This window comes from Perognathus longimembris, chromosome 25, assembly GCF_023159225.1.
Source record: "Perognathus longimembris pacificus isolate PPM17 chromosome 25, ASM2315922v1, whole genome shotgun sequence".
Taxonomy (NCBI): Eukaryota; Metazoa; Chordata; class Mammalia; order Rodentia; family Heteromyidae; genus Perognathus; species Perognathus longimembris.
Window position 1 is genome coordinate 5,204,780 of NC_063185.1, and position 20,861 is coordinate 5,225,640.

The window sequence follows — 20,861 nt, forward strand, 5'->3', positions numbered from 1 at the left end:
GCTCAGGTCAGCTACCCAGCTGGCGGGTGGTGAGTAAAGCAGACAGCAAGTCAGGGAAGTCTTCCTGGCGGAGGTGGAAGGGATGGCAGGGCACCAAGGCCCACAGGGTACGCAGAGCTGTGGAGAAGCACAGATCTGGGAGTAACTGGCCCCTCCATGCTCAGGGCGGGGGCAGCGTGGGAGGGGATGGTGGGGTGAGGCTGGGGAGGGCCGCCAGCCTTTTCCGGTCCCAGGCCTCCGAAGAAATACAAGGTTGCTTTCCAACATCTATGGGCCTCTGTGAGACATCATCTCAGGAAGTTTTGGGGGGGTGCTGCCCCCCAATATGTCTTGACATGGCTAGGGTCCTAAGTGACCTCAGGTAAACATACTACAAGCCCCTTAAATCCAGCCCTGCACTCACCCCGGTGGCCACAGGGCCTGGGCTGCCTCCTCTGAGGATCAGAAGTTCTGGGCTCCTCCAGGCAGGACCCCCACAGCCTAGGCCTGCATGGGACCTAATAAGGAGCTGCTGGGTTTCAATGAGGCGCCAGGGCCCCCAACTTGCACCATTTGACTGACAGCTCATTACCTCGCTGCCATTTTGGGGCAGCAGAATTTAATCCCCCAGATGGAAGCAAATCAATTTGCCCATTGGCCACAGCTGAGCCTCCTTGAACACAGCTCTAATTTATTCTCTTCAGCTTAGGAAGCCTGGGCGTTTCAAGGTAGAGAAAGATCAGGTTTCCCGAGCAGCCGGGCCAGGGAGTGCGCATGCTGAGGGCCTGAGCCAGGTGAGTGTGGGGGTCAGCGAGGGACAGGCCATCACCTGTGTCCAGGGGAGCTGGCATGGTGGCCTAGCAGAGGCTCAGGGCCCAGAGGGTTATGCAGTGGAATTGGGGGGGGGGCGGTGGGAGGGAATCTCATCCAGTGGCAGAGTCAGAATCAAAGTCACCTGTGCAGGGCTCTGGGCCAGTGGGCACTCCTGCGGTGAGGCTCCCATGTGTCCCAGACTGCGTTCCTCTGGCTGTGAAGAGCACTGTGATTTCTGGATATGAGTCCCCTTCCCCCTCCCCATCCCTCTCCCCTGTGCAGGTGTCAACCTGAGGCTACGCTGATGACCTTCAGCATGTGACCCTGGGACAGCTGGGGGGGCGGGGAGTCCGTCAGGGCTTCATGGCAGGGGCTGGGGTGTGCACGTGGGCACTAGGGGGACATGCCTGTGGACATGTAGTGTCTGTCACCACAGGCCGGAGCAGCTGTGGGCTGGGTCTCCTGGGGTCCAGCACCACTTTCTGAGTGCTCCACGGGGGAGGGGGGAAGGGGTCATTGGCAACAGATCCGAAGACAGTTCCGAACATCTCAAGGGTGAAGCAGGGCCTAGAGGGTCTCCAGAAGTTTCCAGCTATGTTTTGTGGAAGATCATGGAAGCTGCCTTCTGTTTGAGTTTGAGTAATATTTATTAGAGTGTCTCTTAGCAACACCCCTCAGAGGCAAGGGGGAAGGGGAGGGGGAGGAGGGGGAGGAGGCAGCAGTGTTTCCAAGACGCTCATTCCCCAAGTGTGACAGAGCAGCCGGGCGCGCTGGTGTGGGGGTCAGAGACAGGCTGCTGTTTGCACACCTCTGTGGGTGTGCAGGGAGGGGCTCGTGAGCACAATTGCTGCCTCACCTGTCAGGAGACCCTGGGATATTAATTTGATATTGAGAGGCCCCAGGAGCAAACACAACAGGCCAGGCTAGAAAGAGAAGAAAAGCCCAAGCAAAGGCGGCCTCACCCCAGGCCATTCAGCATTTCCCTTTCTTCTCATGGGGTCCCCCCCCCACCCCACCCTGCCCTGCCCCAGCACCTTCAAGCTGATCCCCTCACCCTGCTCAATGCCAGCACCCAAGATAATGCTGGTGCCGGTGTCAGCAGTGAATAGTTCATATCATGGTTGCTAATGAATCCATCCCCCGCCCACTGCAGGGGACAAGGAAGCAGGGGCTCGCCTGGCCTCGGAGGGCTCAGCCCGGCCCATGCAGCAGCTCCACATTCAGAGCCTGCTGGAAGGGGCTGTTCTGCGGAGAGCAAGGCCACAGCTCCTACAAAACCTAGCACCAGCTCACCCCATCTCAAAACTGTACCTCCAGAACCTTCCAGGCCAGTAAGCAGGACTCCCCGCTCTAAGCCCCCATCTTTGGGCAAAGGCATTGTCCATCTGGGTGGGGCACTGAGTTTTATTCATCTTCTACCTCTCGGCAGCCTCTCCTGGCTCCAGAAGGGACCACATATGACTGTTGAGGGACACACAGCCCAACGGGAGAACAAAATGTCGGGGTGGATGTTGAGGGAGGGTTCAGATGGGAGTGGGGGGGCAGAGATCTGACTGCAGTTACATAGACCTAGGTTCGAATCCCACTTCTCCTTTACAGCTTCACCTCTCTGCTGCCATTTGCTTAGCCTAAAAAGCGACTGTGTTCCATTTCCACAGAGTTGCCAGGCTTAGTCAACTAAGTGTGTCCCATCTCAGGTGCCATCTACAGGTTCACAGAGGGGCCCAGTTGCCTGTCTTCCAAGGGGTTCCCTTGGTTGCACCAATTTCTTCAAAGCAGCAAGCTCTTTTCTTCATTTAAACCCAAGGCCGCCATCAGAGAGCAATTTCGTTCGGGTTTGAAGACCTGGCTGGGTAGTTTAGGTCAGGGAAGTCCGGGCAGGCTGTTGGCTCTTTCTCTGGGCTTCACTGAAAGAAGAGCCTCTTCAGGGCACCCACATCCTGGGGACACGATGTACTTAGGATGATTCAGAGATTAGCAACATGGAGGTGATTACGGTAAATAACAGGCAAATCCTGACAAATGCAATGTATTCTTTTGTGCAGTCATTCACCGGGAAACAGCAGGACCAGGGCGCTCGCCTCATCCTTGGAGCGACATCTAGTGGACAGTTGTGGAAGAGGCCAGCATATTGGCCCCTGACCTTGTGTCTTCAAAGGTAAGGAGATGGGTTTCACAGGGAGGCTATTTAACCCACTCCCCCTTCCCTTCTAGACGGTTCTGAGTTAAAGCTGGATGGGCTCTCTTGTGAGGGTGCCACTGGAGGCTCTGCCACACAGCCGGCCCCATCTCTGAATCTGTGGGTCACTTGGTTTAGCAGTGGGATGGCAAAGTGTTAGGGCAAAGGAGCCAATGAAACGGTGCCCAGGAAGGGCTTGGCACAGTGACCAGGCCATGGTGACATGAGCATTTTCATTGGACAGCAGGTACAGGTCATCCCCACCCACCAGGCAGGGCCTGCACGGGAAACAAAGCCCTCAGATGGATGGGCATGCAGGTAGCACACACAGGCTATTATTATGAATTGGGAACATTTTAGGAGGCATCCTCTCAAAAGATCAATGCCAATCTCTCTCCCCTTCCTCCTCTCCCTCTTCTTTTCCTTCCTCTCCCCTCCCTCTTCTCCCTTCCTTCTCTTCTCTTCCCCTCCCCCATCCCCTCTCACTTTGCCTCCCTCAGCCAATTTCAAATTAAGAAATCGAAATGCATAACTTAGACCTGGGAAAGATATGGTTAAAAAGTCCTTAGTTCAGTGCTAGTGGCACACACTTGTAATCCTAGATACTTAGGGCTGAGATCTGAGGATCAAGGTTTGAAGCCAGTCCAGGCAGGAAGGTCTGAGAAGATGCCTCAGTTAACTAGCCAAAGGCTGGAAGGGGAGCTGTGACTCACAGTAGAGCAACAGCCCGGAGAAAAAGTGCTCAGGGGCAGTTCCAGGACCTGAGTTCAAGCCCCCCCCCCCCCCCCGCCAGTATTGGAACCATTTCTTAATACATGCCATCTAGAGGAGACTTGGAAATGGGCCTTTCTGCTGCAGGCTGGTCATGTTGGGAGGGCTAGCCCTAATGTTCCCGCTTGGCTAGGAAAGGCCAGCCCCTAAGTGTCCATCATGCAACGAGTGCCTGTGCTTGGTGGTGTCCATGAACTGCAGTGTCCACATGCTTCAGTGTCCGCGTGCTACAGAGTCCACGTGCTGATGTCCATACTCGGTGGTGTCTATGCGCTGTGGTGTACACGCTCTGAGGTGTCTACACACTGCTATGTCCATTCGCTGTGGTGTAGAGGGTGTCCACGCCTGTGGTGGGTGCCCATGCACTGTGGTGCTGTCCACGTGCTGGGGTGAGGTCCACATGGTGGTGCTGCTCCACTTTCTTCCTCAGAGATGGATGGTTTCTGGGCACATCAGGCAGATTCGATTATGAAATTTTGAAGCCCAATGCATCCAGGCTTTCTGGGGACAGACTGGCTGCTGGTCTAGCTGGGATCTTTCTGTCCCTGGCAGCCCAGTCCGGACAGCGAGTAAGCTGGAGGCACAAACTAGGGATCCTGATGATGGCGGCTTTCCTTTAGAAACTACTGGAGCCCCTACACCATGGACCCCATCCTATGGGAATGCTGCCCCACACAGGGCATGAGGTGTTGGCCACTCTTCCCAGCTGAGCCCAGCCTCAGGCCGGCTGTCTGGGGGCTGAGAGGCAGGAGAAGAATGAATGGGTGAGTGTGCTTGGGATGGGTAGGAGGAGAGTGGTGATGAGTCTGTGCATGAGGCAGGTAGCAGGAGGGTCTGTGTGGGATGTGGCGGAGAAGGGTGAGTGAGTCTGTGTGAGGGGGGGCGAGGTAGGGGAGGGCTGGCGGAGTCTGTGCGTTGGGCGGGCAGCAGGGGAAAGCTGGCAGAGCTTGTGGGGGGGGGAGGTCTTGTGTGTGGCTTTGTGCCCATCACCTTCCTGGTCTGGGTGGGGGAACTGGCTCTGAGCAGTCACAGCTCTAGGAATTCTGTATAAACCTTGAGGGCAGAGGCCATGGTGGAGTCACTGGGAAGAGGGCCCTGCCTGCCTCACCCACATGTTACAAGGGAAACTGAGTCACGGGCACAAGAACTCAAAACATGCCAGTCGTAACAACAGCTTTAACGTTTTACTAAACCAGTTCACACAAATTCCCAATTGCAAATATAATGAAGGACAACACGTCTTGTTGTGCCTTTAAATTTTCCCATTTTCAAATCATTAAGACAAAAAGTAAACCAAAAATTAGGTCTGTTGCAAATTTCATGATTTTTGTTTCTGAAGGGGGGAAAAAATCATAGGAAAAAGAACATCGTGGGTGTACGGTAAAGCACCACAACACGGTCAGGGTCGGCGTCCGCGCCGAGGACTGCAGAGGCGGCCCCCCGCTGCTCTGCGCCAGCCAGGGCTCAGTAAAACAAAACTAGAAAGCCTCCTAGGGTACACTAAGTCAGACACGGTCCGAACAGTGCTCACAACAGCAATGCCAACTATCAGTGCTAACGTAAAAACATTTCAGAAGGGTGAAAACAATTAAACTGGAAACCAAAACCTTATTTTCCTAGATGAGTGAAACTGAAAGGGGGACCCCACCTCCCAATGGGGACGAGGGGCTTTTTCTTCTCTTCGGAGGCGAGGGCACGGCACGGGCAGGCTCTGGCTAGTTGGCGTCCAGCTTGGCCATCTCCTGCACATAGATGCCTATGCTCTCGCTGTCGAAAAGCACGAAGTACACGGTTTTGATGGAGGAGGACATGGTAGCCACGAAGTAACTGGAGATGGCCTTCAGGATCAGTTGGGCAGCCGTCTGCTTCGGGAACCCGTTCCTGCAGGGGAGGACATGGTGGTGAGGGACCCACCCTCCCCCGTCCCACCCCTCCCCCCCCCGGGCACCTCGGCAGGGGGGCTGGGACCCCAGCTCCAGGCTGGGTAAAAGCTCTTGGATAAGCACCCACGTGCTTTGTGACGGAGCTCAGCTACTGCAGTCTCATGGCCACTGTGTCAGGCAGGGGAGCAACCCCCCAGCCCCGCCCCCGGCAGCACACGGGGTGTGGGGGAAGGGAACCAGCGTGCGGTCCCAGGACAGCCAGTGTTCCACGCTGCTCCTCCCAGCCAGCCCTGTGCTTGCGCTGCACTCCAGGTCTGCTGTGTCCACCCTGACCAGAGGTCTGTGAGCAGACACTCGCCTCCCCACAAAACGCAGAATCCACCCCCCTCGTGGAAGACCAGGCCGCCCCTGTGGTGTGGGGAAGAACTTGGGCCAAGCGGCCTCTCCATCTCGAGGACATCAGCAAAATCTCCACACAGAATGTTCTGGAATGTATGTAGGGTTCAACATGTGACCATTTTGGAGGGCGGGGAACCTTGGCACCGGTGGGTCCTGTGTAACTGGTGCCGGTCCTGGTCAGCACTGCCAACCCCGGGCACCTGGAGAGGAGCAGCGTGGGGCAGTCATCCTGACCTCTCCCCTTCCCGATCCAGGGCAGCGCCGAGGCTGTGTCCTTGTCTGAGGCAGGCAGAAGCTGTTGCTCTGTTTGCGCTGTGTCCCTTGCCCTGCACAGCTGTGGGGCCAGCCTGCATTCCAGCCAGCGCTCTTCCCCCCCCCCCCCCCCACCCCGTGCCTTCTGCCAGGTGGGGAGGCCGAACCCCCTGGTGGCCCTGGAGAGTCGCCTGCCCCCGGGACAGTGTCACTTGCTTTGGAACAAACACAGCTTCCCCCATCGCGGGACAGTGGAGTCAGAAACATCCGGGTGCTTCAGGAATGGTATTTGTTCTTAAAGGCCCATTCGCAGCCCACGGGCCTGGCGATCCCTCTCACATGGGCGGCTCCTCAGCCAGCACCTTGGCCAGTGAAGGCCCCAGAGCCTGCTGCTACAGGCAGAGACGTGGTGGCACCGGGGGCCGTGGGGACAGCTGGCCATGCAGGTGGCGGTGAGTGACAGCCCACTCCCGGCTCTGAAAGTCACCATCTCGACTTCGCACAGGCTGAGGCCCTGCAGCACCCCATCTTCTCAGGTCCACAGGCTGTGCCCGGCCTCGCCACATCCTGCACCCGGGAGCCGGGCTCAAGGCCTGCTACACCAGCCTGCCGTGTCCACCTGGTCCCGGCCCATCTGCTCTGCAGGCCACGCAGCAGCAACCTTAGCTCGTCTAGCCCACGCGGGGCGGGCCCCTCCGCCCTGCCATCCCCATGGGCAGAGGCAGTGTAGTCACGCCTGCCTGGGCAGTGCTGACCTTGGAGAAGAGCATGTTGCTTTCTGTGAGGGGGCAGTGTTCTTCCTGAGGTCTTAACACCACAGATCTCAACCAGAGCCAGCCACTGTGTCCTGGAGGCCTTGCTCCATTTGCTGGGTTTGTGGCTCTGCAGGTCTGGGGGCTGCAGTTGGAGAAGCATTTGCTACCTGACGCCAGCAGGGATTGACTTTGCAATAAGCTAGGGTCAAAGAGTTAAGACCTAGCCAGGTGCTGGTAGCTCATGCCTGTCATCCTGGCTACTCGGGAGGCTGAGATCTGAAGATCCTGGTTCAAAGCCAGCCCTGGAGAGTAAAGCCATGCGACTCTTATCTCCAATGAACAGCAAAAAATCCAGAAGTGGAGCCCCACCCTTGAGCATAAAAGCTCAGGAACAGCGCCTGGCCGGGAGAACAGGCTGTCCTTGCTCCCACAGCACCTGACCTTGGTCTTCAGACTGTGGTTGGGTGGACGTGAATCTGGGTTTGCTTCCAGGAAAACCTCTGTTGACAAAGCCATTTCTGTCCTAGGACGATGCTACCCCGCCAAGGGATAGAGCCCTTCAGGATGGTGGAGGCTGCCAGGAAAGAATGGCAAAGCAACAGCTCTCCAGGCGTTTCCAGGTAAGGCTCCAACTGTTCCCTCGTTTGAGGTGCTGATAACTTTACACGCCCAGCCCTGCCCTGAGAACATGGACACAGCTCTAGCCTGGGCAGGCGGATTCTCAGCTGTCCCAGCAGAGTGGCTCAGCCCCATACTTCCTGGTACCACAGGGAAGTCCAGTGTAATCCTGCATCTCTGCACAGCAGACAGGCCAGGGCACACGCCGGGTGGTCTCCAAAGGCACACACTGTGGGCCGCATGGCAGTGGTGACTTCACTGTCACCATCAAGACACTGGTTAACCATGTTGGCATTGGGGTGAGGCCCCTTGAGAGCCACCAGCCGGTGCGCATCAATGGCAGGACAGTGCTCTCTGGCACAGAGCTGGTGGCCTGGGAGCAGCCACCCCCCTGGCCTGTCCCCTCTGGAAGGGGTGCTTCCCCACACAGCAGGAGGGACCCCCAATTGCTTGGTGCTGGGCTGTGCCCTAGGCACATGGAAGCCATTCCGCTCATGTCTGAAGATGCATCTCCAGTTCCCCTCAGCTCATGCGAGGCCACGAGTGCAGTCTGAAGCCCTCCAGACTCTGCTTGCTCTACAATGTTTGGTGGCACAGGAAGATACTTGTCCCCACATGGTAGGCAGAGATCTGGGTTTACTAGGGCTGCACCCGGGGCCAGGGTGGGGCTCCCCCAGTTCTGTGGGCCCATCTTCCAAGCACAGGCCACCTGCACTGAGGGAGCCTGGAGTCTCAGGGAACGGCAGCAGGAAGGAGGTGGACTCTGTTCAGGAGCCAGGTGAGGCTGGCATGGGGGCTTAGGCATGTGTTTGTCACCCTAACCGTGGATGCTTGTGCTAGGTCTCCACCTGGGCTGCGGGTGGGCCTCTGAGTGACTGCTGAGGAGGAGTCAGGCTGTCAGGATCCAGAGCTGAACGCAAAGGTGCCCACAAGGTGGATGTCTGTGGAGGGTTTGCCGGCAGCCTCCTCCTGGCGTCTGACCAGGGCCTGGCCTCCCTAAGGAGAGTAACTTTCTGGCTTCGTGTGTCCTCTTCTCTCCAGGTAGGGTGGGCACATTGGGGTGCTCAGAACTCCCTGCAGACCCATGCAGGCCTGATAGGGCAAGCTAGGAGCACAGGGCCTCAGGTTTGATTCTGGCCCTGCCAAGAGGAAGCTGTGTGACCTCAGGTGCGTCATGAACCCTTTCACGCTTTGGTTATTCTTTTCTGAGTGTCTGACCAGGGCCCGCCTCTCAGGGTGGCTGGCAAAGTGCAGGTGAAGGGCTGAACCTGGGGCTAGTGAACACCCCTGAATGGTGGCTCGAAAACCAGCAAAGCAAGCTTTCATTTCGTGCCCATAAATCAAAGAGAAGTTTAATCAAAGCCCCCAAATGAGCCATTCCCGCCGTCCTGCCCCTAGTGCTAACCAGAGCTGAGGGAGCAAGGTGTGCATAAATATTGTGACCACAACGGCCGGGGTTACACAGCAGGGTCCCCTCACCCTGCCAGGGACAGCGCCCCCTTGTCACCGCATTTGTGTTGGTTGCATGCCAGAGACACTAGATGCCACGCATAGGCAGCATAGTCCCCTCCAGGCCTGGGGTTGACTGGCGGGCTCCTCTGGCGCAGCCCTGTTCCTTGCGTATGAAGGGGAGGGCAGCTGTGCACACAGCTGCAGAAGGAGGTCTGCTTGGCAGATGTGGGCCCAGGGAGCCCCGCACATGTGCTGCCTTTGGCATTCTGCCCTCTTAAAAGCTTTCAATTGATTATTTTTAAAAATAAACGTTTTTACTCTATGAAAAATATAAATAAGTTTGTAATAACAGATGCTCTTTTTTATGGGAATTACTTTTAGGCTTCAATTAAAAATTTCCCAACAGCCATATGAAAGAGCGTGAAATTATTACCTCCAATAAAGGCTCCGACTGCCTTGCTCTTCGGAAGCCCCTTTCATCCAAGCAGATCAAAGTGCATTCGAGGCACTAATGAATAATTAACGGAGCCTCAGCACCCTCAGTGTGAGGCAGTCCAGGGCCTCGCTGGCTGCTGAGGCCAGCCAGGACCAGAGAGGCTGAGTTTGCTTCCCAAATGTCACACTGCACAGCACACAGGGGGGAGAGCCCTGGTCCAAAGGCACTTTGTGAAAATGAAAAACTGCCACGTCCGGTCTGGCACCTGTACCCCGTGTCCCTCCCCAGGGGGTCACCGTGGGAAGGACACAGCTCTCCTCAGAGCTGGGTGGAAGGGCGCTGGGCGCTTTGTCCAGTACAGTGAACGAGTGCCGTTACCAGGAACAGCAGGTGCAGGTGCTTGCTTATCTTCCACTCTGTCCACTCTGGTTGTACTTCTTACAGGTCCTTCGATTAAGAGTCCGAGAGCTGCCTGAGCAAAAGTTTCCGGACTTCACTCACAGGAGCCCTGAGTGCTCAGAACCGCCGGAACCAGAGAGAGAGGCCCAGCCGCAGTGTCACAGCCTGCCCTCAGAGGGGCAGGGGACCCAGTGTCTCACCGTGGGGTCCTCCAAAGGTGAGGCTCTGCTGGTGCTGCAGCTCATGATGGAGTGCCGTCCTAGAGCGGGGAGGGAGTGCCTTCCACATACCAAGGGACAGGACTCTGGAGGGCCCCACGCCGCTGCCCTTCAGCCCTGCCTCCTTGACTCCCAGGAGCTGGGACAGTCCCCAGCCACCTTGCCTGCCAGTGACGAAGGCCTTGATGGTGGCATCCTCTTTCCCAGGAGCGGCTGGGCTCCGCGGTGGCTCTGCCCCATCACAGTGGAGCTGCCTTGCCCTCGGAACAGCCCAGGGCGTCACGTGGGGTGGGGGTGGGGGTGGGGCATGGCTGTGCCAGCATCTTCCCAAGCACTTACTTGCATGCCCTCTGTCCGCTGCTGCATGGCCCAACCAGGATGGACCCCACCCAGGCCGAGCGCAGGACCACCTGCTGGCATCTGGGGGTGCATGCTCAGCTGCTGAGGGACCCCCTGCTCCAGAGGTAGCCCTGGGGGGGGGGGAGGAATGAGCATGCTGTTCTGAACACCTCAGTGAGGTAGGCCCAGTCCTGCCTAACTAGGCCTGGCACTTCCATCCGGTCCCTCACAGCAGCCGCGGGTCGTAAGACCACCTCAGCCCTAAGGACAGGACTTGTAGGCTTATTCTAGGACAGGCTCTGCACGCTCACCTTTCCTGTCCATCGGAGCTGCCGCCCCCCTTGGTAGCGGCCCACGCTAACACTTGCCCTCCTCTCTGGCCTGCCAGGGGCAAGGCCGGCAGAGCAGCGGCTCCACTGTCCGGACTCAGAGGCAGAGAGCAGCCACGTGGGCTGTGCGCAGTGCGTGCCCTACCTGCCACTGCCGATGGATGGAAATGCAATGGACTTCAGCTTCTTGTCGTCAGCCAGAGCCAAGCAGTTTTTCACCGTCTTTTCCAGGAGTTCTTCACACTTGTCTGCGCCCCAGACTGGGCTATTGCAGTGGATCACAAACTTGGCAGGCAGGCCATGGCCGGCACTAATGGCAGCTGGAGAGGACAGTGCAGAGGCATGTCACGAGAAGCCAACCCCAGCATCAGCTCACTCCTTCCTCTCCTCACCTGTGGTACAGCCAAGCCACTACTCACCATGACATAGCTAGGTTTATCAGGAGTTCTGACCAAGACTGGGGAACCATCTCTTTCCACCTCCAAGGCACACAGGGTGCTCTCCAAAGGCAGGGCCTCCACCTCTTAATTGGACTGTCAGAATGTTTGCCCCTAGCCACGATGCACATCAGCCCTCCCGACAAAAGACAAATCCAGGGGAACAACGCATTACAGGCGCCCTGCGCCCTGACCACCACCCATGCCTGTTGGCTCTCCCTGTGTCACAGGCCTCACAGTGCAGCTGAGATGGGTTCTTCGGGAGGAGCCTGATTTTGGCTCGCCATCTCCACACCTGACCAGCCCCTTGTCAAACCTCAGGCTAGCCTCGGACTGCTGTAACAAGCCTACCTGTCTCTCCGAGCTCTTCCAGCATCTGCTGTCTACAAGATACTCTGCAAAGAAGGTGGTTCTGGTCCAGGCCTGCTAATGCCTCCACCCCACTGTGAGCCCTCCACAACCAGAGGGGCAGGGTCTCATGGAAGCAGAGAGAGCCCAGTAACTGTGGAGACAAGTGCTGACCCAAACCGCCATCTGTGAAGCCATGGTTACTATGCATGGACAAAAGAAAGGTTCAAAACGTGAGCTCACTTGAGCCTGGCCTGAGGTAACCGAGACCCAGTCTCAAAACTAAATAGCTGGGTATGGTGGCTCACAGGGATGGGACAGCAATGAGACTTTCATCCCAGCTACATGGGAAACAGAAGCAGGAGGACCACAGTCCATGGCTGGACCAGGTAGCAAGCAGGTGACTGCAGTGAAACCCCTTGTACTACTGATAAGTGCTAATACACAACAGTACAATGTAATGTATGTATATATAATATACACAAAGCACAATGCCATATTCTAAAGATAAAACTAAGAGCAAAAGAAAAAGGGGCTGGGGCATGAATCAAGTGATTAGAGTACTTGCCAAGCAAGCACAAGCCCTGGAGTTCAAACCCTAGTACATACTTGCACACACACACAATTTTTTTTCTAAAACAGCTCCTAGACTCAAGAACAAAATGTATCATTAAGGGGGCTGGGAATATGGCCTAGTGGTAGACTGCTTGCCTCATAAAATAAGCCAAAATATTCTGCACTGTGCTAAGTCAAATGGGAGTGCTTGGGCACCAGGTTGCCTCCTGCCCACTGTGTCGTGTGCCAGGGTCACAGTGGGCTACAACCATGGTGTGTGTGCCTTCCCCACACAAGGGGGGGCGGCTTGGGCAGCCTTACAACTAGTTCTCAGGCCAAACAGAAGTGGCAGAGCAGAGGTCAGCATGGGGAAGGCCATTCCTTGATTCCTACTGGGCCCTGAGACTGGTCCAGGGTTGGGGTGGGCAATGTCAGTGCCCCAATGAGGAAAGGCCTGTGTGTGGAGTTATCTAGTAATTACTGGGGTCCACATCTAGTCCAGATTCACTTTTTTGAGCATGTGTATATGTGTCAATCCTAGGGCTTGAGCTCAGGGCCTGGGCACTGTCCCTGAGCTTTTTTGCTCAAGGCTAGCGCTCTACCACTTGTGCCACAGTGCCACTTCCAGCCTTTTGGGTGGTTCACTGGAGATCAGAGTCTCACAGATTTTCCTGCCTGTTCTGGCTTTGAACCTGAATCCTCAGATCTCAGCCTCCTGAGAGCTAGAATTACCAGTGTGAGCCACCAGTGTGCAGCTAAGATTCACTTTTAAACCAAGCAGGATTTAGCAGAATAGGTACGGGGCATACCTTCCCCTTTGAGGATGTAGGAAGTCCTCTCTTTTCTGTACTCTTCTGAGAAGCACCTGCCTCTAGGCTGTAATAAAGCTGCTTCCCCAGGCAGGTTCCTGGCCATTTCCTTCCCTCTCTGGGAAGGAAGGGTGTGAGTGGCAGGTGAGGAGTGTGTGTGTGTGTGTGTGTGTGTGTGTGTGTGTGTGTGTGTGTGTGTGTGTGTGTGTGTGTGTGTGTGTGTTTCCCATTAATGCAGATGGCTAAGTACAACTGTTCCTTTGCATCTTTCACCAGCCCTGTCGGACAGCTCCCCAGTGCCATCCATCCCTCAAAATGGGAGGTCTAGATCATCTAATGATGATGAAAGATCAGCAAGTGGTGTGTGGTACACCTCTAAGTGGCCAGGCCCACGGTCTGGGGAACATCCCTGTGCCAGTGCCTCTGTGGTCCAAAGCTGCCTCCCCAGTTCTGTGCGCCCCAACTCACCTCCGGCTACTTCCAGGGGCCCATTCTTTTTCCGGAGTTCCAGGACAGCTTCCACGAACTCCTTGCCGCCCTTCTTCTCCAGTGTGTTCCCTAGACAAGGACAGGGCAGGGTCAGGGGCCACCCGTGTCTGCGGCACACACAGACACGGAGCATGTCAGGTGATTACATACTTTCAATGATCTGACCAGCTAAACTCCCGCAGAGCTGCAAACAGGAACTATGCCTGGGCTGGGAGAGGTGAAACTGCAAAGGGATTTGCCTCTGTGGCTCCTCTGGCCCCCCTCCCCCACCCCCACCAGCACTGGGTGCTGAGCTGGGTGACAATGCCGGAGGTGCAAACACACCTGCCCCGCATGCATTTCCCACAGGCATGAGAAACCCCCTGGCACTAGCTTCCACAGCTAACATCCACCCACCCTGGTTTTCCTCTGGTTCTGGGGAGAAGCCCCAAATGAGGAGGTTGTGAAGCTGCACACCACACGCCCTTTTGGCGGGAGGTCGGGCAGCAGGCACTCTTGTACAGCCACCTTCGCACCAACGCTGCATGCTTAGTTCCTGCTTTGCAGCTCTGGCGTCATAGGTGAATACAAATAAAGGAACAATGGCCTCAGACAGTATTTTCTTAATTATGCTAATGATTCGGAATCATCCTGGGGAAGGGAGGGCAACGTCAGAAGCAGAGCTTAAAGATGAGCATGTACTATATAAACGCTTGGGAAGAAGGGGACCAGATTTTGAAAAACCAACCAGTGGAGGCCAGGAGCACTGTGTAATGAGCATTCTCTGGAGAGAGGGTGCTTGCTAAGTCATCCTGGACTGTGATGAAAGCCAAGTCCCTCAACAAGATTACCAAGGCCCATAAGAACCTGGGAAGCCTCTCAGACAGGCCAGCAAGCAACCATCAAAGGCTAATGACCAGGGGGCTGGCCAGAACGGGGTCTAATTCTTCCTTAAGCTCTGATTCCTCCATTTTGCACATTTTAAAGTACTTTTCCTCACAAGAGGACAAAATAACTCCCCTTAAGATTCACCATTTGTCTTGGAAAATTCAAAGTGTACCTGACATAATTCTGGTATGGATTGGTCAAGGTGTATTGGAATGCACCGACCCAAATTAGGTCTAATTATCTTGGCAAAACCTGCCTGCTTCTTCTGCAGAAGTGAACTTAACCCAGAGAAGTATCTGGAAGAGCCAATCAGTTGGTCACTGTCACAAGTAAGACAGAACCAGGGCTAATGGTAGGGACTGAGCCTGTCACACTGCCACTCTGTGTGGGTCTGGGGTGCATGAGCCCACACAGGGAGCTCTCGGCCAAGACAAGGCAGGACTTTCAGATACAAACTCTGGACTCGCAGGGGACCCTGTATCAGTCCTCAACTCAGGCCTTCAGTGCCCTGGGCAGCAGCATGAGCTTTATAAGGCAGGTGTCACAAAAGGTTACTCTGCTGCTGCTGTGTGGTTATGATAATTAAACATCACAGGTGTTGGCCGAATGGACCAAGTGCCTGAGGGCGCAGGTGCAGGGCCTCACAGCCCAACTCGCCCCACCAGAAAGTAGATATAGCCCGGGTGGGAGACCCCAATACAGGTTCACGGGAAGTATTCATGCAGCTGAGCAAAAGGGCAAGAGCCCAAATCTGCTGCCTCCCCTGTTAGCCCATCCTCAAGCATGAGGGGTGAAGACAACGTGCCATCTGTCGGTTAGATTGCTCAAGCCCTCGTTCTCTATCCTGTCTGCTCTTTGGTGAGAGCTGGGAAATTTGGAAAACAAGATCAGCAGTGTACCAAGGAAGACTACCAAGTCCCTTGTATGTCATAAAACATTTCCTAAGAAAATGGACTGGTTTATAATTAAAGGTGTTATCTTAGGAAGAGTGTTTACTTTAAAATCATTTACTTATAATTAAATATTGCTTTAATTAGAAGTGAAATTGCAAGTTAAAAGTATACTTGATGCATTTCTCAAACTTAAAAACTAAACCCTAGTTCGCAGGCAATCAACCCAGTCAGGACTGGACTCCTACACACACATATGTATGCACATGTTCATGTAGACACACGTGTACTTTTTAACAAGAAACAGGCCCGTTTTCAACTGTGTTGTCAACACTCAATGTAAGGCTCTTGCTTTTTAGGCTTAACTTCAGGGTTAATCGTAAAGCAATGGGCTTATTTGCCCCCAAGCAAAAACATGTGTTACTCTTCAATATTATTTCATGCTTAGAAAGCAGGCATAAGTATCAGTGTTCAAAACAGCCTAAGCGAAAATTTAGGCTTGGACAAATGTCAGGCTAAGCCTGTGGTCTATTTCACTGTTAGAAAGAACTTTGGATGGGTAAAAGTTAATCACTGGGGCTAAGCATTCCTGCACTCGAATTCTTTCTTCCAGCGGTCTCAGACTCAGGAATTCATACCAAAAGTGGGAAGTGGAGCCATTACTTCCTAGCTTCCTCTTTTCCCCTCTCGCACATCAAAGTGGGAGCTGGAACCAATTGAGGCCAGGCACGAGTCTGGTATCTCATCGTTTGGGCTCTGACAAGGTATGTGGGGTGGGTCCTATTTTGGATCGGCTCACCGGGCAGAGAAGGCAAAGGTGGGCTTCTTTGGAAGACTGAGTTCTGGCCTGATGAGGTCTTCCCTGCAGCTGAGGCTCTCATGGCTATGACTGAGTGGCACTGCCCTATGCGTGTCAGAGGAGCCGCATTAGACGGGCTCAGAAAGGGCTGGCCCCTGTCCCAAAGCCTCCAGCTCTCCCATTGGCATGGTAACTCCCCCAAGGCCACCATGTGGCCCAGTCTCTCCTCTCCTTGGGCCTGTGTGGATCCTCCCACTGGAGGAGCATCATTTCCATGCTGGCCAATGGCCTAGCTGGCAGGACAACCCAGACCTTGATCACGCCCAGCTAAAAGAGGGACAAGCCCTCTGCTGTTCATTGATTTATCTTTCTACAAGTAAGTATTTCCCTCCCATCACCTTTTCCTCAGGTTACAAAAGGAAGCTGCCTGTCTGGGGAGCTCTTAAAACTCCTCTAAAATCTTGTGGAGGGGGCGTTCATTTCGACGGCCTACAGCCTGATTTCATTTTGGCTCAGCAGACTTGGTGAATCCCAACTTTCCATCTAGTTTTTCTTTCCACCCACATCCAAAGCTCCAGCAGGCTCAGGAGAGTAATCAGCCCATGCTGCAAATCCAGAGGAGGTGGAGGACAACAGGCTCTGCCGGGGACTGAGGAGAACTGGGCAGTCAGACAGCCAAGCTCTTGATGGCCCCGCTGGAGTCGGGAACTCAGGAAAGCCCTCAGCTCCTTATGCTACGAAAGGACTAGACTTGAGAGGCTTACTAGAATGGTGCCATCTGCTGTGTTTGATTCCACACAGAACACTGCTCTCGGGCTCAGCGCATGCACATGTCAAATTGTATGTGCACATGAGAGTAAGACCATACGGCAAGCACTAGTCATGCACGGACGGCCAGGCACCAAACATTTCATGGGATTCTCATTATTACCAGATGGAAAAAAATGAGGCCATGGAGAGTTTAGTGGCCTTCCCAGACCCCTAGAGCCTGTAGATGCTAAGGCTAGGATTCAAGTTCCTCCTAGTCAGAAATGCAATTTCTTCATTGTACTTGGATGTCTCCGCCTACATAAGCCTCCCATGTGCCACGAGGGCAGGGCACCAAGGACTCGTGAGGCACCAACATCTCACGTACTAGGAGACCCACCAAGGAGTGCCCACTGCCAGCAGACAGGTAGGTAAGTAGGTGCCTTCTGGGTCCAGGACAGTTTCTCGAGAGCTGAGGGTATTTCATCAACACCAGGCAGTTTTCCTGTGGCTCCAGTCTAAGAGCCCTGTGGTCACCTGGGTGTCTGAGCCGAGGCCACTGCACAGTGTACTACGCTTCTAACCTGGAGAGGCAGGTGGGAGGGCAGAACCCATGCACAGGTGCTTTGTGTGTGTCTGCTCTTTAGAGGATACAGAAGTCTAGAAGGCTGCTCAGCCATCTGCCCTCACCCTCCTGCAGCTGCAACCTCTGGAACCCAGAACCCAGTCTCCAACAAAGCTGTGCCTCATTGATCAGGGGAATAAACTATACCGCCCGGGGCCCGCTTCCAAACTAGAAGTGCTCACTGGTGAGCTGTGGCTACCCCTGGCTGACAGCTAGCGGGACCTTCTCCAGTTCACAGCCCGGGGTCGGGAGGCCTCAGGGGCCGGGACAGCTGGAAGTGTGAAATGAATGCAGCCCTGCATAGCTGTCAGAGGATCAAGCTGTCTGCGGCGGCCGACTGCCCATGCACACACACACTCGGCAGCACCCGGCTGGGCATTACCTACTTCACCACCGATGTAGAAGTCATTGTTTGTCGGGTGAACGACAGCATCACTGTCGATCGAGGCAATGTCAGCCTGTACAACTTGCAACTATAATAGGTAAACAAATGTACATCAACTGTGTTGGACCGAGACCCACGCACAGGCACATTTACTAATGCCCCAATGGCAGGGCTGGCCTACCTGGTCGATTCCAACATATGAGCCCAAGGGGCAATCAGTCCACGCAGTGCGCACACATGTGGATGGGGGTGAGGACAGGAGGAGGAGGAGGAGGAGGAGGAATATCAAATGTGACATGTTTAAATTAAACACTTGAATGACAAGTTAAAAAAAATACACATATGAGATCATTTTCAAAGGTTAAAAGAAATAAAACAAATGCCCCATTTCACTTTGCAAAAACCTATAAAACTGGCACCCCACTGAGAAGACTACTAAAACATGGCATCTGCTTTAAAAACAAAAAAAAAAGTGGACCATCAGGCCAAACAAAACAATGAGTTTCTCCATTTTAGTCTACCGTGGTCAACTTGGAGGCTTTGATTTTTGTTCTGTGGCATCCATCATTTTGTCTCCTTTCAAAAACAATGTAGACATGTGTAAAGCATTGCCTCCCCCCACCACGGGTGGAAATGCTTTCCAGGCCTGGCTTGTGTGTTGCTTTCATGTATTTTAATGTGAAATGTACTCAGGATCAAGTCATTGCCTGTGATGTCTTACTTTCAGGCAAGTATCTGTGTAAACCATTTCAAACAGGGCATTTGGGAGTCTCAGCCCTCTGAGAGTGAGTCTCAGCTCACTGAGATGTCCAGTTTGTGTGGGGCCAGCCAGCTGGTCCTCTGGAATAAGCAACTCTCCCAGCAAGGGCATCTGCTGCAGGAGAGAGAAGTAGCCGAAGCTGGGAGATGAAGACACAGGAAATGTACTGAGGTCAATGCTGGGGACTGCCTTGGTGTTCATCTGCACAGCAAGTCTCCTGGCCAGGCCCTCTACTGAGAGTACAGGAGCTTCATTGTGCCATGGAAAAGATGAACCAGAGGTGTTTCACTCAAGCCTGCCCTGTACTCTTTGCCCTCCATTGCTGGGAAGCACCAGGCCTGAGGGGGGGTAGGCAAGTCTCCTCCATAGGCATGCACTCAGAAAGAGATGGTGCCCTCGGTTTAACTGCCCCCAAATAATGCATGGGGGGAGACATACAGCCACACACTGTTTTCATTGCAGGAAGAGCTGGAGAAGTGATGGTAAGGTGGTAAATTTGGAGCAAACCAATCTGCCTGTGGCTGAAAGATAGCTCACTGGCATATGGAGGTAGCTCGCCTTGCTTTGCACTTTGCGTGCCATATCTCATCAAGGCTCAAATGGAGAAACTATTATTTTGCAGTTACCTGAAATTTTTCAGCTTAAAAAGGAAAACAAAGAATACATGTTTTACAATCCCCCCGAGTAACCAGCAGTCAGTGTGATTGTTATGGAAGAGAATTCAGATGTAATGTGCTCATCCTTGAGAAGGAAGAAGCCAATCTGACTCAGGGAAACAGGAGGCCATCTCCACCGGAAGTGGCTCCGAGGGAGTAAGCACTCAAGGTGCACACTCAAACCTCAGTGATGGATTTGGGGATTCGCCATGGGTAGATGCAAAGTCTAAATTCTGGGTTCCATAACTCTTCATCTGACAGCTGGTGGTGCCGAACCCCGTCCCCAATTACCTAGGTCATCTTTAAGGTCAATGTCAGCATTGGTAGGATTGATTATGGCCTCCACCTCAAAGCCGGCTAAATTACTGATTTCACTGTGAATAAGGTTCAGCTGAAAAGAAAAGCATGAGGTGGGAAATAACGGGAGAGCCGGCAGGTCGCAGAGAAGGAGCCCTGGACACAGGTGAGGGCACTGGGCACTCACAGTGCCCTGGGCACAGAGGGAGCCGGGGAGCTGCTAACACGAATCCGCTTCAAACGGGAGACTCCAGTGTGGCCGAGCTGGGCGGCCGGAGCTGAAAGGAAGCAAGCTAGGCGGAGCAGTCAAAACCTGTGGGCAAGGCTGAGGGCAAGAGGAAGCACAAGCCACACAGGCCTGGGGGTGAAGCTCGAGACCTGGGGGCCAGAGGAAAGCAGAGTGCTCAGCAGGATGGGGGCAACTGTCCTGCCCTGGGGGTTATGGCAGTGGCAGGAATCCTCCAGGCCCTGCCACTACCTGTCAAGCGGCCGTGGGTCTTCAAGGCTGCTCTCACCACTGTGACTGCCAGTGGGCCTGTCGGCCCTGTCCTGCCTGCTCCAAGCAGGCGAGCAGCAGGAATGGTCTGGCACTTAGTCATACAATCCCAAAACTCTGGCGAAACCCAGGAAGCACACTAACAGTCCTCCAGCGAGGCAAGGTATCTTTAAAGAGTTTTCACATCCTTGGTCAGGCTGCTCTGAAGCCCAATGGGTGGCCGGTAGGCAATCTCCTTTAGTTCTGTGTCTACCTAATCACCGCAGGTCTTTCTGAAGAGCTGCTGGCTGCTCCCCATGCCCCACTGTTCTGCTGCCATGGCAACACTTGGCCTCTGACTAAGAGGAGTGCAGGACTCTGCTGTCCTGACCCTAGCTTCCTCCTCCTCTCTTTAGGTACTGGTGCCTGCAGTAAGCTTGTGTGTGTACTCCATCTTGGAACAGAGCCACACTGTCTCCAGTGACAAATTCCTGATCGCTGTAGCAACGTGCAAAGCCTCACCAGCCCCCAGGGGCTGCTGCTCAGACTCACTGGGATGCAGTCTGGGAGGTGGCTGTGGCCTGCGGGATGGAACAGGGCAGGAGCCCACTCCAAGGTGGCAATGGCCAGGCACAGATGCTAGGCAGGGAGGCTCCTGGCAATGGAGTTACAAGTTGCTGAATTTCGGGGGCCAACCCTTTTGTGGAAAACTAAACCAAATGACTAATATCCCATGAGCATGAGAAAATCTTAGAAATGAAGCCAGGTGCTGGTGGCTCACGCCTGTCATCTGAGCTACTCAGGGGGCTGAGATCTGAGGGTCTCATGATTCAAAGCCAGCCTAGGCAGGAAAGTCCGTGAGACTCTTAGCTCCAATTAACTACCAATAAAGTCAGAAGT

The 20,861-nt window shown here is 54.4% G+C and overlaps 1 protein-coding gene across 5 annotated transcripts in view; it reads right to left on the reverse strand.

Annotated features, from left to right (window-relative positions):
* Window positions 1–4,911: 4,911 nt before the first annotated feature.
* The window catches only part of LOC125341821 (core histone macro-H2A.1), a 55,003-nt gene continuing 39,053 nt past the window's right edge, over window positions 4,912–20,861 (reverse strand). For 3 of the 5 annotated variants that reach the window (XM_048333902.1, XM_048333903.1, XM_048333904.1), the window contains exons 6-9: window positions 19,481–19,580; window positions 13,440–13,529; window positions 10,968–11,142; window positions 4,912–5,623 (exon numbers count right to left, since the gene is read on the reverse strand). In XM_048333902.1, coding sequence (XP_048189859.1) covers window positions 5,458–5,623; window positions 10,968–11,142; window positions 13,440–13,529; window positions 19,481–19,580 — 531 coding nt within the window. In that variant the 3' untranslated portion in view covers window positions 4,912–5,457. Of the gene's footprint in view, window positions 5,624–10,967; window positions 11,143–13,439; window positions 13,530–17,770; window positions 17,862–19,480; window positions 19,581–20,861 lie in introns of all 5 variants that reach the window. The other 2 variants (XM_048333905.1, XM_048333906.1) reach the window with 1 other exon arrangement.